Below are 16595 nucleotides of genomic sequence, written 5' to 3' on the forward strand. Positions count from 1 at the left end.
TTTATATTTCTTGAGAAATGAGAATTGTCATTTTCACTTCTCGACTTTCTTGAAAAATTTTGATATATAAAAAATATATAGTATGCGATTATAATATAGTATATTATTGAAGATATCTTTATTAGTATTATTGATTAACAGATAATTGGATAATGGTTGAAGAGAACAAATTTCGTCGTGTTACGAAGAAATTTCTGGCTTATTTAAATTTATTTATACATGATCGTAGAAAAAATTTGCAATAATATCTATTGCTACTTTACATTCTTATATTACGAACAAGATAAAGAAAATAAAATCAATTTGGATTATTGATATAATGAGATTTAAGTTCGCTTTTATACATACATACTTGTGGAAAGTCCCCATACATTTTTGCAATCTGTCGATTTACACGCGGAGCGGTTTCTTCTTATCAAATTATTAATGCAGTTTTTAGAATGCCAAAGCAAAGATATGCCAAATTAGAGTAGTTGGGATAGTCGTACACAATTTTTTGCCATTTAAATAATTCGGACAAAAGCATACATATTTTCAAACATCTGGCACGGACCTATTATTTTTTATGCAGTGGTTTAAAAATTTTTTAACAATATTTGCTCGAATTAATTTTGAACTAAAAAGTAATAATCTTGATAAATCTGCAAATTTTTTGCGAAGTAAGAATTTTCGATTTAATATTTTACTCGAAAAATAATTTTTCAAAAGAAACATTTTACATTACAAAATTTATCGATTTTCAACCCCTTTTCTTTTACAACAGACAATATTAATTATTTTTTTAAAGAATTTGGGTTATATAATATAAAAAAATAAAATTGCTGCATTTTTTTATTCAACATTTTTTATGTGATATAATCTAATGCTCAAATATTTTGCGCATTTTATAATACGCAAAATATTATTTAAAAATGCGGATTAAAATATGAAGCAATTTTATTATTTTACATTAATAAGCCCAAAACGTTTTACAAAAAAAATAATAATAAATAAATGTATTTTGTAAAAAAAAGGGCTGAAAATCTATCCATTTTGTCGAAAGTAAAACACGTTGTTTTAAATAATCTTGTAATTTTATGTATTTTATTCTTGTGGCAAATATTTTATAGTGTGTACATATATTAAAATTTATTTTTTTATTATTTTGTAAAAGCAAGTCGTTTTATTAATAGATAAAGATCTTTTAAAAAATTAAAATAAAAATCTCGCGCAAGAAAATGCTTATGTTATAAATTTAATACATGTACGTCTTAAATTGTATGTAATCATCTCACGTTACAACCCTTTGATTATAATTTAGCTCAGATAATTTATGCAATCTAAATATAGACTATTTCAATATGTAATTCCATCAGGTGTTTTAAACCTGTGTTACATATAAATAGAACCCAAAACCATTAAGAGGCCAGACAGAGCCAAAATGTGACACCGAAAAAACGTATCGGACGAATTATGGCGTACAATATTGAAAGAATACTATCAGAAAGAAAACGTGGAATAATTTTCGCTCACTCAACATCAAATTTATGACACCTACATGGAAAATGTACAGTTAGAATTTACCACGAATAAGGTTGACGTAAGCACGGTCAAAGTATATCTTTGTATTATATATATAAACAAAAAGATATAACCGATTTTTTTTAACAATTATCTTTTAAAAATATTGCAAAAATAAAAATAACGTTTCTATTTACTATAAATCAAATTAATTAAATTATGTATATTATGTATGGTATATATTTACCACACTATCGAGCTTTAGACTAACATCTGTCATGTTACAGTGATAGATTTATAATAATTATTGTATCTAACTAAGCTACAAAGAGAGAATTGGACCATTAGTGTATTTGTATAATGATACAAAGCGACGAATGAAGGTAGATTATAGCTAACGGTAAACGCTTTATACAAATATCTGGTGGCAATTGAAAATGATAAAATATTTATTACAAGCTTAAAACTATATGATCAAAAAATTAATGACTTTAAACAAGAATCGGGTATTAATACAACTTAAATAATAACAAAAAGCAGGTGTTTTAAACTTGATCCTCTTTAAATATAAAGGTAAAAATATCTTACACATAAATATTAACGTTTTTGGCTACAGCTTATATATACTATATGTGTACCAATTAGTCGAGGTAAAATTATACCCGGGTCGATTTTACAGCGGCATAAAGTTTTGCGGATTAATGTAGATAAGGGCTGAGTAAGTGTATTCGTTGTAAAGTTTAACGAATTTAGACTAGAAAGTAAAACGCTAGTGGCGTTCCCACCTGGGGTCTGGCTTTGGCGGGGGCGTAGCCGCTGGGGCTGGGACTGGTACAGCTGGCGGATCAGGTTCAACGTCTGGAACTAGTGAAGGCCTCGGAGACATCTTGTTTACTGCAACAAAAACACATACGTTAATTTTTTTTATAATAAAAATGTTTTTTTATACAAGAAATTGTGGGAAATAGCAGTGAGAAAATGACTTGAGAATACAGAAAAATATAGTAATATAAAAAAAATCAGTAAATCACTTTATTTGCTATTAAACTGGAACTAATTAATTATTTAGTCAGAAATAAAAACATAAAATCACTATTTTTATTAAAAATAATAACAATATTTATATTTACATACAACGTTGTTATGATCATAATAAAGCAGTGAATTATATAAAGTCATCTGACACTGAATACAAGGGTTGAAATAAAATTAAAATAAGAAAATTATTATACAAATGTGTGTTGATTTATATAGCAAATAAAATACAAATTAATATAAGTTTAATTTTAGAAAATCTATAATATATACAATAATAAAATGCTTATTGATCATTTATTTTTTACAGATCTGATTTTATCCATAAATTTAGAAAAAAATCAGCATTTTTCTTGTAATGAATATATGGTTAATAATAAATCCAGTTTCATATTTTATGATTATACTAATTTAATTTGCAACGTTTTTTATCACCCGATGCGTTATAATGAATTAAATATAATTAATAACTACTAAGTAAGTAGTGAGGACACCAGACTGAAATCAAAGTCTGAAAATCAGACCTCTATCTTATTAATTATAAGCTAATATTACAGCTTGATTTTTTATTTTAATTATTAATCATGATCGTATAATCTTTAAAACCTAATTTATGATAATTGATCAAAATTATAATTATATAATAATCACAAATTTCCATCTCCCAGACACGATATAAATTAAAAAACTCATGAGTCCATATAAGATTCGACACCAACCCTTTTATATATTATTATTATATTATAGTTACATGCTGGCGAATTAAACCAGAAATCCGAACAGTAAACCATATGATTTTTGTTAGCTAAAAGCATTATATTTATAAGGCATTTACGTAATATGATTTATAAGGCATTTAAGTACTACCACTTCCATATGACCTAACGTCGTTTAACATACCTACAAAACTAACGCATTTTTTCTTAATTAGGTTTTTCACTTCTAGCTCTGTTTCGTCTATTTATTCTTATCACAAGATCGTTATTACATTGTCGACGTCTTAAGCGTCCGTTACAATTTATTTTTCTGTCAGCTGCTGAAATCCAGGGTCTCAATCTTGGACATAACGTCGGTCCGTTCCGCCGACCTGGATTAAATATGATATGTAGTACAGCACACAACGACATAATATATTATATTTAGCAATCGGATTAAGCATGAATAACCTTAAAAATAACAAGATATTTGAAATCGTATAACAAGATATGGAAAAATACGGAAAAGTTGGGCAAAAGATATCTGGGATAAAATCTGGTGGATACTAATTTATTTACAGAACTTAAAGAAATAATTAAATTATCTGCAATAAGAAAAGATATGATAATTGCTCTAAATAAAACATAAGCACCATGACGAATAGACTTAACAAATACACTTAAATATTTATTTTATCCTATTTAATTCGATGCCTATATTCAATATATCGTGTCTTTAGTGACTTATAAAACTATAAAAAAATCATAAAAATTTCGATTAAAAAATAAGCTAAAGAACATTAGTAAAATACGGTATTTCAGAGCCACTCAAAACGCCATACATAAAATTATTTTTAATTTTATTAACCAGAACCTTGAGCACGTACAATAAAATAGCAGTTACACCAAGCAATAACAATTTTATAAATGCTATTTATTGTACAGTATACATATATAAATTATTGTATATAAAAATTCAATTTTACGATCACGGGATCAGTTCCGAGATCTCAAGATTTTCAAATTAAAACTCCGAAAAACAGATTGAGAAAAAAATTAGCTCGGGATTGGATACAATAGTGACTATGACTAAAACGTTTAGTTAGCCCTTAATCACTTTTATAATAATTTATACGTAATGTAACATTTTAATATTTGTTATAAAATATTTCGGTTAAACAGGTCGCTAACTTTAGCAGCCTTATTTGATATGAACATTCGCTACGAATTTCAACAAGGAGAAATTGCCACCCAAACATGCGAAGCGATTCGTTCAATTCTCGGCAAACGTGTGGTGACTCACAACTTGCAAATATTGGTTTAGGCGTTTCACAGACGATAATGTCAATGTCACTGAGTGATCGTTCTCTAAAGAGACACGGAAATTGAAGTCACAAAGCAATCCGTGTCTAATCGTTGCATGAGATGGAAAAAATCTAAAAACTTTAACATGTGTTCAAAATACTAAAACTCATTTTAAATACAAAAAAATACAGTGCATCATGCGACAAAACTTTTTCGCAGACTTCATAAGAATTAATTATTAACTATGCTGTAAAGATTATAATCCATATAAATCCAAGACATTTGATTTATTCGATTAACGACATAATAATGGCGATGTTAAAAATTTTAAATGCGAAATTTTATTGCCCGTAAAGTGAAAGCGGGCTGAAATATGGACGTAGGAAAAAGGCAAAATCTTCCGTTGTCGGGATACGACTTCTTATTAAAAATTTAATGCGACGAACGAAAACGAAAGTAACCGAAGGGACGGTTAATACGCATAAAATTGTTACATTGGAAAAGTTTGCGAAACCATTTGCGCAGGTCTGATTGTTTATTGCATATTTTATGACATGTATTTTTGTTTATTTATTTATAAAACTCCTCCTCAGTGGCATTTAGGGATAATAACGGAGTCTAAAAAAGAAAAATAGAGTAGTATAAAAATAATGTATTTATAGATAAAAATACAATTTTGTATTATAATATAAATATACCTTAAATTATAAATAACATATTTTTTTCTATGAAATTATGGATATGCGTGGCGATGGCGATGGCACACATTCAGATTGAAGTACATAAGTATATTTTTTTAAGCAATTACAAAATAATATGATACATAAACTACTTGTACATAGTATAAATATGATATTATTTATTGGCTTTCGTATCTATTTACCGAAGATTCGGCGGTTCTTCGTACTTGATAATGTTTAAAAATTTAACAACCCATAAAAATTTAAGTCGACCGTTTTAAAACTGTCATTTACCTCGCTGCGAGATGTCTCCTCCTTTTACGAGTATTTCTTGTTACAAAAAAGTGTAAAGAAGCAGACGCTTCTTTAACGTTTGCGAAATAAAAATCTTAATTGAATATTCGCTTCCCTCTTATTACTAGAGCACTTCGCTTAAATTCTAAAATATATTGCAAAATAACCAGTGTAGAAGTAATACCTTATCACATTTTTTTTAATAGATTTATGTGATGTAATTTGCAAGCTTTAGGGCATTCATTTATGTTCTTAATCAAATGACATCTAAAACTAGCTAATAGTATTTTTTTATTTAACTTATTCAAGTAAAATTGTGCCTATAGTTTTTTTTATTAAAGTAAGACTAAGAGTGAAAGTGGGATCTCATGTTTTGTGGTACTTACTTTTCAAACGACTGCAGTGCCTTTTACAATGAGCAAGAAACTTAACAAAAAGCTTCAATGAATTTATTTTTATTTTTCTGAAACATTTGTTACGATAAAAGTATTAGACATATCTATTAACTTGTTTTTAAGTAATACGAAAAAGGCATTGCACATTATTAAATACATACATAATTTGGCCTAAATATCGTTATTTTTTATAGAAAGACATCCTTTAATTTATTTAATGTTAAGATATAAGTTTAATTTTATTCCTAAGGTAGACACAAATAAACCATTAGACACAATTTAATTATTTTTGTAACTCATACATAAATTATATACGTTTGTATTATATTTTGTTATGAGCTGTGTTTATATAGAACTTTTTTGGAGTTTCTTATATCTGGCTCTAGACAAAAGATTCTCGAAGAGCAGTCTCTGAGAGCGCTCTGTTATGGCAAGCAGGGGCTGCAGACATTGGAGAAACATTAATTTTAGGCGGCCTGACCAGCCAAGGGCGGAGCCCTGGCGGCGGGTCCCACTGAACAATCGCAAAATCCTGCTTAAGAAATCACATAAAATAAGTGTGAAGTGAAGTGTAGTTATTGCTCTGCGGCAAAGTCGCGTTAATGGGAATAATCTTTGCTTCTTTATTTACATGTTTGCATAGTTTACTACCACACTTATTATGTTTGCTACAAAGTATTGTAAAGCAATGCATGTTTATTACAAAATCATGATTGGTAAATTTATTGAAAACTAATATTTAAAAATGATTTTCATAATATCAAATCATTCGAATTATAGTTTCGGATTTGTTTTAATTCATGATTCCCTTATATATATATCCTGTCATCTCAATCCACTGTCATTAATCTTATGGTTTTTTATCATTAGATCATAAGACTCTGGTGTACTATATACACAGATTTTGAAAAGGCAATTGATAAGGTAAATCATGATTTACTTGTGAAAAAATTATCTAATTTTGGGTTTTCTGAAGGCCTCATAAACCTATTCCCATATTACTTGACCAATAGATATCAGTTCGTTAAGTATGAAAACTCATTTTCAGAACGATGTAAGACCTCTACTGGAGTACCTTAAGGATCTAACTTGGGTCCATTGCTGTTTCTATTGTTCATTAATGACATATAAACAGCAATGCATCGTTCAAATTTAAAAATTTTCAAGAAAGTGCAGTTTTTATAATCATGACAACAAAGTGAAATTAACGTTCTGAAACAGGCATCATCTTTAGAATATGATATTGAATCCGTCGACCTTTGTATTGATTGTTGTGATTATTTTTTCATTTTTGTAGAAACTTTTTTTTTAATGTCATTATGAAAATGATCTTAATGAAATTTATGTTCATTTGTGAGCGTTAAATTTTAGTAATATATAAAAGCTTCTATTGAATATTTAGTAAAGTAAATATATTTGGCTATTTGGGTTGTTTTTAAATATTATCTTAAATTCATAAAATGTTTTCAGTCCATGGTGAGGCACTCACCAGGAATCTGCGCAGCCTCGTCCTTAATTAAGGGTAGCAAGAAATAATTATTAATTAATATTATGATATTCTATATAAACACATGTTTTGGTGTTAGATAAATATTATATAAACACTATCATAGAAAATATTTAAATTGAATTGTACCATTGAGATAATTAAAACGTGCCTAATTAAACACAGTGCGGTGAACGAAAGCGCAAATTAAGCATTTTCAATTATATTACCATCGTATCACGCAGTTAAACCAGAACCGGAACCGATAGCGGTTTTAAAATACACAACAAACACTCGACCATTGTAGGTGTCGTGTGCGGTCGGTTTGCTTTGCGGCATTGTGAAACACTAAATTCAAGGGATGAAAGGGGCCGAAAAATTTGTGTGATATTGCGGTTTTCGGTTGTTGGCGACCCAAAGTAATGGGATAGAACGTGATTTAGGCTCGTAATATGTTTGAACACTTTTATGTGCGCGCCCTCACTCTTTAGCTCGCAATTTCGCCATCGCCGTGAGCGCGTTTCACAATTTAGGAATTCGAGTCGAATGTCAAGGCGAGGCGAGGGTTCGAATATTCAATTAAGATTTTTATTTCCTGGCAGTAAGCGCCGTCTGTTTTTCTTTACCTTTTTACTTGTCTAATGTCATCGTTTTAACATATTTGATTTACGACTAGAGTTAACCAGACGTTAGTTGAAATTTAAAACTTTGTTCTTTAAACTCCCACAGAATCGGCCATAGAAGGCAAATTGTACGAAACAATTAATTAAGAAATAATAGTGAGATACTATCTTGCGCAAAGTTTTACGTAAATCTTAAATAAGTTTTGAGGATTGGGACGAAATAATTGCTTAAAACACTTAAGATGTGTTCGTACTTTATAATCAAAACAGAAAGCCGCTATTCAACCATAAATGGCCATTTGCCTTACAATAAATACGTATTTTATAAAAAAATACACTCAAGTGGATGCCGGTAATAGAATATATAAAGCATAGGTTTTATGCATTATGGTGTCGTTATCTTATTAAGCCAGGGCACTCCTATCTGGGGACCAAAACACGATTAGTCAAAGTTTCCTTTATTGTCCGGGACGTTAAAATTTGTATATCCGCTTAGACAGAAGACAAACTATGATGAATCCAGAGACTTAATCGACTACAAGAGCCAGGCGATATCCCTCCAATGGTCCCTCTCCAAGTCGCAACGAGCTATAAAACAACTAAAACCCTGTAGAGAGGGGGGGGGGAGACGGTACAATTTTTTGGGGTCTATTCTCCTTGAGGGCCCAACTCTGAAAAAAATCATATTACTGACAGCAAATAACGAATCCAAACTAAACTAGTTGTTTGCGATGTATGTATTTCAGGTATAAGTTTCTTTTGCTTTTTTTATTCTTACTAAAATGATAGGAACATTGCCTTCAAAAGCATAAGTATTTTAGCAATAAGCATTATTGATCAAAGGAACAGTGTCTTTTTTTGATGAGGCTCAATTTGTGTTAAAATTTATTTGCAAATTATTTTCATTTTATTTTTTTCTAAACCTTATAAAATATTACACTTAGATGGGAAGAAATACCCAACGAACATAAATAGATCAGTAGTAGTAAATTTAGGTATTTGATTTAAATTTTCAGATCGTTAAAAATAAAGAAACCAAGAAATAACTAAGAATATACAATAGCACTAGCTGAATTGAATAAATTTAATGTTTTGTATTATTGGTAATTTGACAACTAATTTGGTGCCGCAAAATAAATAAGCAATGCATTTAGTTTCATGTTCATTTCATGAAAAAGGCAAAAAAAAACAACGAAAGAAATATAACAATGATCATGGTGAGCTGTTATCTGAAGAAATATTACATTTAAAATCAATGTGATGCATATATTGAGATAAAAAATCAACTCTTAATATTGTTATTGGTCTAATATTATTTTGTACAATACCGGCATTTGCCACCCTCTTTGAATTTTTTCAGAAAAATGCATGTCGTAATATTAATGAAATTGAAATATTAAAAAAAATTACCACTGACTGGCCCACTTTTGCCCTCACGAGAAAAAGCTGAAATACTGTCCCCGATTCTAAACCAGAAATTCTCAGGTTATTCCTCAAAGAAAATCTATCCCAAAAATATTTTTTGTAAATATCATTTCAGTGAAATCATATCGAAATATATTTTCAACGATAGATATATTTACCAGTGAAAAAATAATAATAGCCTAGCAGGTGCTAGTAAAACTATATGATTTCATATACATTTACATTCTTATCACTATTTATTTACATGTATAAATGTATAAATTTTGCAGAAAATGTGTATTTTTCAGTGAAGTTATAACTAAATACATTTTCATCAATAGATATACATTTTTACTAGCAAAAGTATATTTTAACTGATATGCGCTGGTGAAATTATATGCTGCTCTAAGTGTCTATGACACTAAATTTGACAGTTGCGAAACGTTCATTGCTGTTCAAACCCAAACCTAACCCAATGTAAGTTCTAAAAATAATTATAGTTTTAGAACTTTTATTAATTCAAAAAAGAAAGAAATCCAGACAACGTCGCATATCGATATGTTTTAAAAATACAAAAAAACCTAAACTTATGAGAGTTTTAAATTAATTATAGTTTTAGAACTTTTATTAGGCCAAGTCCAAAATACGAACTCATCTCTCAAGGTAAATAAGCGGAAGAAGAAGTACAGACAGACGTCGCATCTCGCATATTGCTCCACAGTTAATCTGCGCTTTGATATTACACTATTTTAAAAATATGATAGCTATCTTTATCAATATTACTACAAATGTTTGCTATGAAAGTATGGATCGAAGTATATTCAAACCAAATTTTGGTCAATAGGAGAGCGCAAAAACAAGTATCACTTCTTAGAAGTCAAAAATACATAAAATTCTTTTTTTGTCATGGGGCCTAAAACCATTATTTTTCCAGGGTCCGGGTTTTCTTTCAATGGCTCTGTGCACAGAAGCAGATTTTCCTTCTCAATGTTGCGGTAATATACATGTAAGAGACATATATATTTAATATAATAAATATGTACATACATATGCTCTTCGTATACCGTTTTTTTAATTCAAATGTGTAATCATATGATTGTCATGGAGAATTAATCAGTTGTACAGATTTATAATTGCCATAAAAGCACATTACCGAAACAATATATTTATTAGGCTTTCAATTACAATTTAGTTTACAGTGCATGGGTATCATGCGAGGTAAATTCGTATTTCGAAATTAACTTTGAGGTTCAATAATTAAAATTACATTACTCACCCTTGAACAAATATCATATACGATCGAGCGTTCTTAGGTTTCCTTTAATTAAAACTCTCGTGCTACGCTCGTTATTATGAGTATACATATTAATTTAACGCAAAATGAAAAACAATTTTGAGAGGCGCCGTTTTCTCGAGACGCATTGCTTCCAAGCCCCTTTTTCCAGACCCCACACACTCGAGCGAGTAAATTGGCTGCATAAACAAGACCTTTGGTGTTCCGAGTTCAAGTTTTTAATTGTTCCTTATTACGTTTTCTGCCTTGGAAAGGCTTTGATTTATTATGACGTAACAGCGCGCGTCCGTGCGGAACAATGAAACCGTTTTTACAACCGTGTCTCTGAGGCGTCCTTTTCAATTAAACTTTCCATTCAAAAGCAGTTTTCCAATGAGTCCTTAAGTTTTCCGCCGGACTTATTACGCTCGCGTTTCTTGTATATGCAACTGTGCAAGCGTCGTGAAAATAAATTATAAATTCAATTAACCACAGACCCGCTTGGACGATAAAAACTTGTACTAGAATAACTCAATTCACTCACAAAGATGTTTTTATAATATACATTAGATACAGATTTGTTTTAAATTAAAAAAAATATACTCCATTATTACATTGTTTCAAAATTCCGCAGTTCCTAGAGTGTAATTGCTTCTACATAATTGCCCAGTAAAATAAACAATGCTTATTGTCTCTAAGCTAAGCTAAGCATATTTTGTCGATAAGTATCACATTGAAACCATACTGTTGTAACATTGCACTAAATAAGCTTTCTCTCTCATTTGCTTAAGCTTCGTCAAATAAAACGTATAAATTACGTTTGTAAACATCAACGCTTAAAAAATACCACTCAACTTGACTATGAAAGCATAATTCACTCACTAGACTCCAACCAGCGCCATGAGCTAACACGCGAAACCAGAGACCAGAGAGACTTTGTTGCATGATCTGGATGATGTTTAATTAAATAAATATTTCACACTACTCGGCAATAAAAACTGGAAGTAGAATCTTCTATAGACCAATTATTAATAATTAAAAGATTTGAAAAACGCAATGTGGCATTATATTAGTATTAAAAAAATGTAATTTTAATTTTTTTTTATTCAAAATCATCATTTTTTGCAGAATAGAGAAATTATAAACGTTTTTTAATATTTTTAGTACAACATTGATCACGTTATAGTACAATATAAAATATATATAAACAAGGAATGTGTTTTAAGAAGATTGTACTCGTTTCTTTTGCATAATTAAAAAAATCAGGAGAATAATTGATTAACGCTAACCTTAAAAAATCTACCGTGTGTATTTTCTTGAGAATGATTTCTAGAGAATTTCTCGAGAAAAATATCAAATCGAGAATTTTTATTTCTCACTTCTCGATAAATTTTATAAAGCATTTTTTATTAAAATTTAGTTTTTACGTATATTTTTAAAATGTTTACAACCACTGCCATTTTAATAACGCTGCATAAGTAAATACGTGTCGCATACTTCTTAGAAAATTTTAATAGAGGTCTAGGAATGATATTTTTAACACTCGAACTAGCCTTAAGTAATTAAAAAAGACACTGAGATAAGAAACCTTTCCGAAGGTGTTCGTGCAAGATGTTTGAAAATATGCATACTTTCTCGGAAGAACGAAAGAATTTGAATGATCAACATTTTTTTGCGATTTTATGAAATTACTCTAATCGGCCGGCGGTTTTATCTTTGCTTTGGAGATTTAAGAACCCCCTTCGATAAGAAGAAATTACGCATGCGAATTAGCAGGATACAAAACGATTTAGGGCTATTTTTCTTTTTCGATAATCCAAAAAAGATTTTTTATATTGTCTCACGATTAATATTAAGAGCTGAAGGGGCCTTAATTTTTTTTTAAATAAGTGGAAATATCATTTCTGAGCTAAGCTCGAAATTTCAACGGGAAATTAAAGGGAAATTATATAATCGTAGAAACAAGATATTAAATATTTGCAAAATCCAGAATCTTTCACTAGTCAGAAAAGGAACGACTTTTTTAGTTATTCTTCAAAAGCAGAAATATGTAAAATAGGGAAATAAATTATTTGCAGATTATTTTATGGTTCGACGAATTCTAAGGACTCTAGCAACTAGAATCAATAGAAGAAATTGAAAATTTATTATTGGTGCAACAATTAAAGAAAGAAATTTCCTTCAGCCTAAAAGAAAGTAGTGAAAGAAAACTACTATATTACGGATTAATGAAAAAATAATCAAAATATGTGAATCAACAGGCAAGAGAACCAATTTAAAGTGCCTATTTAAAGCCTTGTTGTTAATTAAACCAAGAATAACACAACACGAGAAGATTTTTTTCACGGATGAAATTTTCTTAACAAAAATAGAACGAGGATGTTTGATGGCCATTTTAGAAGGCATGTGTTTTTTAATGGCTATTATACGTAATAACGTATCTGCAATACTGTATTACATTTATTTTTTCACCTGGAGCTATTAGAAATTAAATTAATTTATGTTAATGCGTTTCTTCATATGTTTGAATACCGTTTTAAAGGACGAAATAGCAGCAAGCCCTAAGGCAAGGGTAAAAATGATTGCTTTAGCTATTTTTATTTTTTTTAAGTGTACATAATCATCAGTTTACTGAAAGGAACAAAAACTTGTTGCGTATTCCGTTTACAAAAAATACCAATGCTGAAACAAGCAAATAAAAACATAAAATCTTGAGAGATTTATTTACTCTGAAAAAGTAAATAAGCAAACAATATGGCAGTTCCTAACCGCATTAATTATAAAAATGTTCAGTGACTTATTTCATCTTGTTTATAGCCATTTACAATATTGTTCTTAGGCATACGATTAAAAAACTTTTTTTGTGACTAACAAAGAACAACATAGAGCAAAGTGTTTGAACAAGGTTATTCATATTTATGTCATTAATTATGTACGGTGGCTAATCGATCTCATATCGCTCTACATGAACAGTCAACCAAAATGCGAAGCCACTAAATAATAATTGTAATAAAAAAACTATATAATTTAAAGATTTTTTAAGCTCACATCGTGTCTAAAAGCTCAATTAAAACTTTCAGCATATCCAAGCAAAAAATGGCTTTGGCACCGAGTATTTGAATGAGGTCCAATTGTGTACAGAAATGTGGAACTTTTGTGAAGCGAGCTGCTATATATGCAGAGCGAGTTTAATCTCTTACAAGTAGCTAGGGTGGGCGAGTGTGGAAAATGCTTCATACGCTGTACTTTAGTTGGAGAACGTGAAGTAATAGTTGCTTTTAAGCTCGTTCATACTATGACGAGATTTCAACTGGGAATTTTGGTTGAGCAAAAATAGTTTTAAAAGTTGAATATATTAACAAAAAAAATTTTATTGTCTTAAATTTGTCGCTAAAGTAATTTTCTACAGTATTTATTTAAAAATTCATAATATAATTTGGTGATTAAATTGCCTCTGAATTGTGGGTTTTATATAAAAAGCCGGTTGGTTAAAGCTAACATTTCTAAAGCATTAAGCCATTTTTTTATTTCAATGGGATCTTAATATAATAATTTTGAGTGACGAGCGACGAAGAAAAAATCGCTCTTCCATGTAACAACAAAAGCGAGGAAAACCAATTTCAGAGAATTAAATTCTTACGAAATCAACTTAACGCCTATTAAATACATTAATGGTATAAATTAACGAGCTACTTAAATAATTGCGAGTAAACAGACGAGAAATATAAAATATATACAAAATATCCCTGATTTATTTATTTTTATTTACGTATTTTTTTTATTAACAATATTTTTAGGTAAAATAATTAAATCATACTTTTCTAAGCTGCTTTAAGTTGTATTTGAAATTAATAAAATAATTATTGTTATCAAAATAAATTAATAAATAACAGTACCCAATAAATGTATATGAAAAATACATCTTATCATATAATAATTCTATAAATTCAATGTCATTGCATTATAAATATACTTTTATTTTTTCTTCCGATAATTTTTCACTTATTTCATTTTCTCTTTAGAAATTTTTTTTTTATTAAAAGAAAAAATATATTTCAATGAAATATTTTAATTATACGGGTTATTAATTTTCTGTGTTTAATAATAAATTCGAAATTTAATCGTTTGAATATATTATTATACATATTTTGGTTTGTTCCTATTAAAAGATAGTCGCGTGTCCCAAATACGATATTTCTCATAATAGGATTAAATGATATTTTCAGTGTAATTTGTAAAGTGGAATTTATTTTTATATTGCCGACATCAAAAATATTACGTTTAAAAACATCATATAGACAATATAGATTTTTTTATATTATTTGTTAAATATAGAAAAATAACAATTAAATGTTAGGATAAAAATCTGCTCATTGTGATCATTTAGAAATGTAATTAGTAAAATATTGCAATAAAAGTTATGGCAATTTGGTTTAAATTGACCATTAAAATAATTTTAACTTCCTTTCAGTAATAAGGGGAAAAATGTGTAAGAAAATATTTCGAAGTAATCCTTATGATTTATATAGGAAAACTTGAATTAAATGTTTTTATCGAGCAAATGTTGTTCGTTTCTTTGATACTTTTAAAACGAAAATGACTTAAATATTCACAGCGACGTTTGAACGTATTCAATATTGGAATTACTAACTTGGAAAAATAAGCCTGTACAAACATAAAGTTATGTAAGTAGCAGTAAATAGATAAATTTCAACTTGCCATCTACCAGGTAAAATGCAAGCGAATATTTTTCTAAAGAGTTACACATCATATAAATGAAATGAAACCTGTAGAAGCTGATTGAGTTTACATTTTATACATATTTACTAGTACCATCAGAGCCATGCAAAGGCAGATGCCAGAGTTATACATACACATATTAAATATATTGCGCTAAAAATATTTTTACTATGAGACTTGTTAAATGTTAATTACCCAGATATAAACTGTTATATAGAAGTCTAAAAACACAGCGAAAGTAAAACAACATACTTTGAATCATATTAAAAAATAAGTACTAATAACTACACTTGCCAGTGAAATGAGAAAAAATATTTTGAATAAAATTTTTTAAGCAATTTTCCATTTCTTTCGATTGCAGTACAGAGTACTTCAAATGACTCAAATTATAAGATATTTTTAGAATATAAAACATGGTAATTGTTCAAGCAAGGAAAGACTTATGATTTTATTGAATCGAAACAGCACACTGGAGAGGGACTAGCACAATAAATTTTGGACAAATTTCAGGTTGATAACTTTGATATTCAATATTTCAGACCTCAATGGGAAATATGTTAATAGTGAAATCTCAAATTGTTTAAGTAAATTAATTTGTGTATTTTTTTTACTGTGTTCGATACATTCTTTAAATCTTAGAATTCGCGTTATCGGCGATTTGGCAAAAATGGTGACATTTTTTGATAGTCCAAAATTTATTTGCTTTTTCTTCTCTTCTTTATATAGAAAGAAAACCTGCGTCTTTAAAGAAATATTTTAAACATTTGTTAAAGTTCTTAAATATTAAGAGAACTTTGTAGCAATAAGAAAAAAGAGAAACAAGGAGCGCAAAATATATAAAGCAATTTAAAGATTATTAATTTATCTGCATCTTCATATTATGGAACAATATATTAAAAAAAAATAGACAGGGTTTTTTTAACAAACAGACTTTTGATAGGTAGCTAGTAGAAATTCGAAGAAATACAAAAATGACAATATGAAATATACTTTTTAACAACAAAGTGTATAGCAATATTTAAGAAAAAAATAAAGGAAAATTTCCGTAAATAATATTTACGGAAATTTATATATTTACTAAATATAATATATAGATTTTGATCTATATATTTACTAAATATATAGATTTTGAGCTTTTGATAAAGTTGGTTTTTACTTTTTTTAT

The 16595-nt window shown here is 28.7% G+C and overlaps 1 protein-coding gene across 1 annotated transcript in view; it reads right to left on the minus strand.

Moving 5' to 3' along the window:
- The window catches only part of Fife (regulating synaptic membrane exocytosis protein fife), a 106707-nt gene that overhangs the window by 38942 nt on the left and 51170 nt on the right, over nucleotides 1–16595 (minus strand). Inside the window, exon 4 of the mRNA XM_088193663.1 lies at nucleotides 2286–2394. Coding sequence (XP_088049789.1) covers nucleotides 2286–2394 — 109 coding nt within the window. The remainder of the gene's footprint in view (nucleotides 1–2285; nucleotides 2395–16595) is intronic.

The sequence above is a fragment of the Plectrocnemia conspersa genome, unplaced genomic scaffold (genome assembly GCF_051122295.1).
Source record: "Plectrocnemia conspersa isolate PC_06_02 unplaced genomic scaffold, ASM5112229v1 ptg000009l, whole genome shotgun sequence".
NCBI lineage: Eukaryota > Metazoa > Arthropoda > Insecta > Trichoptera > Polycentropodidae > Plectrocnemia > Plectrocnemia conspersa.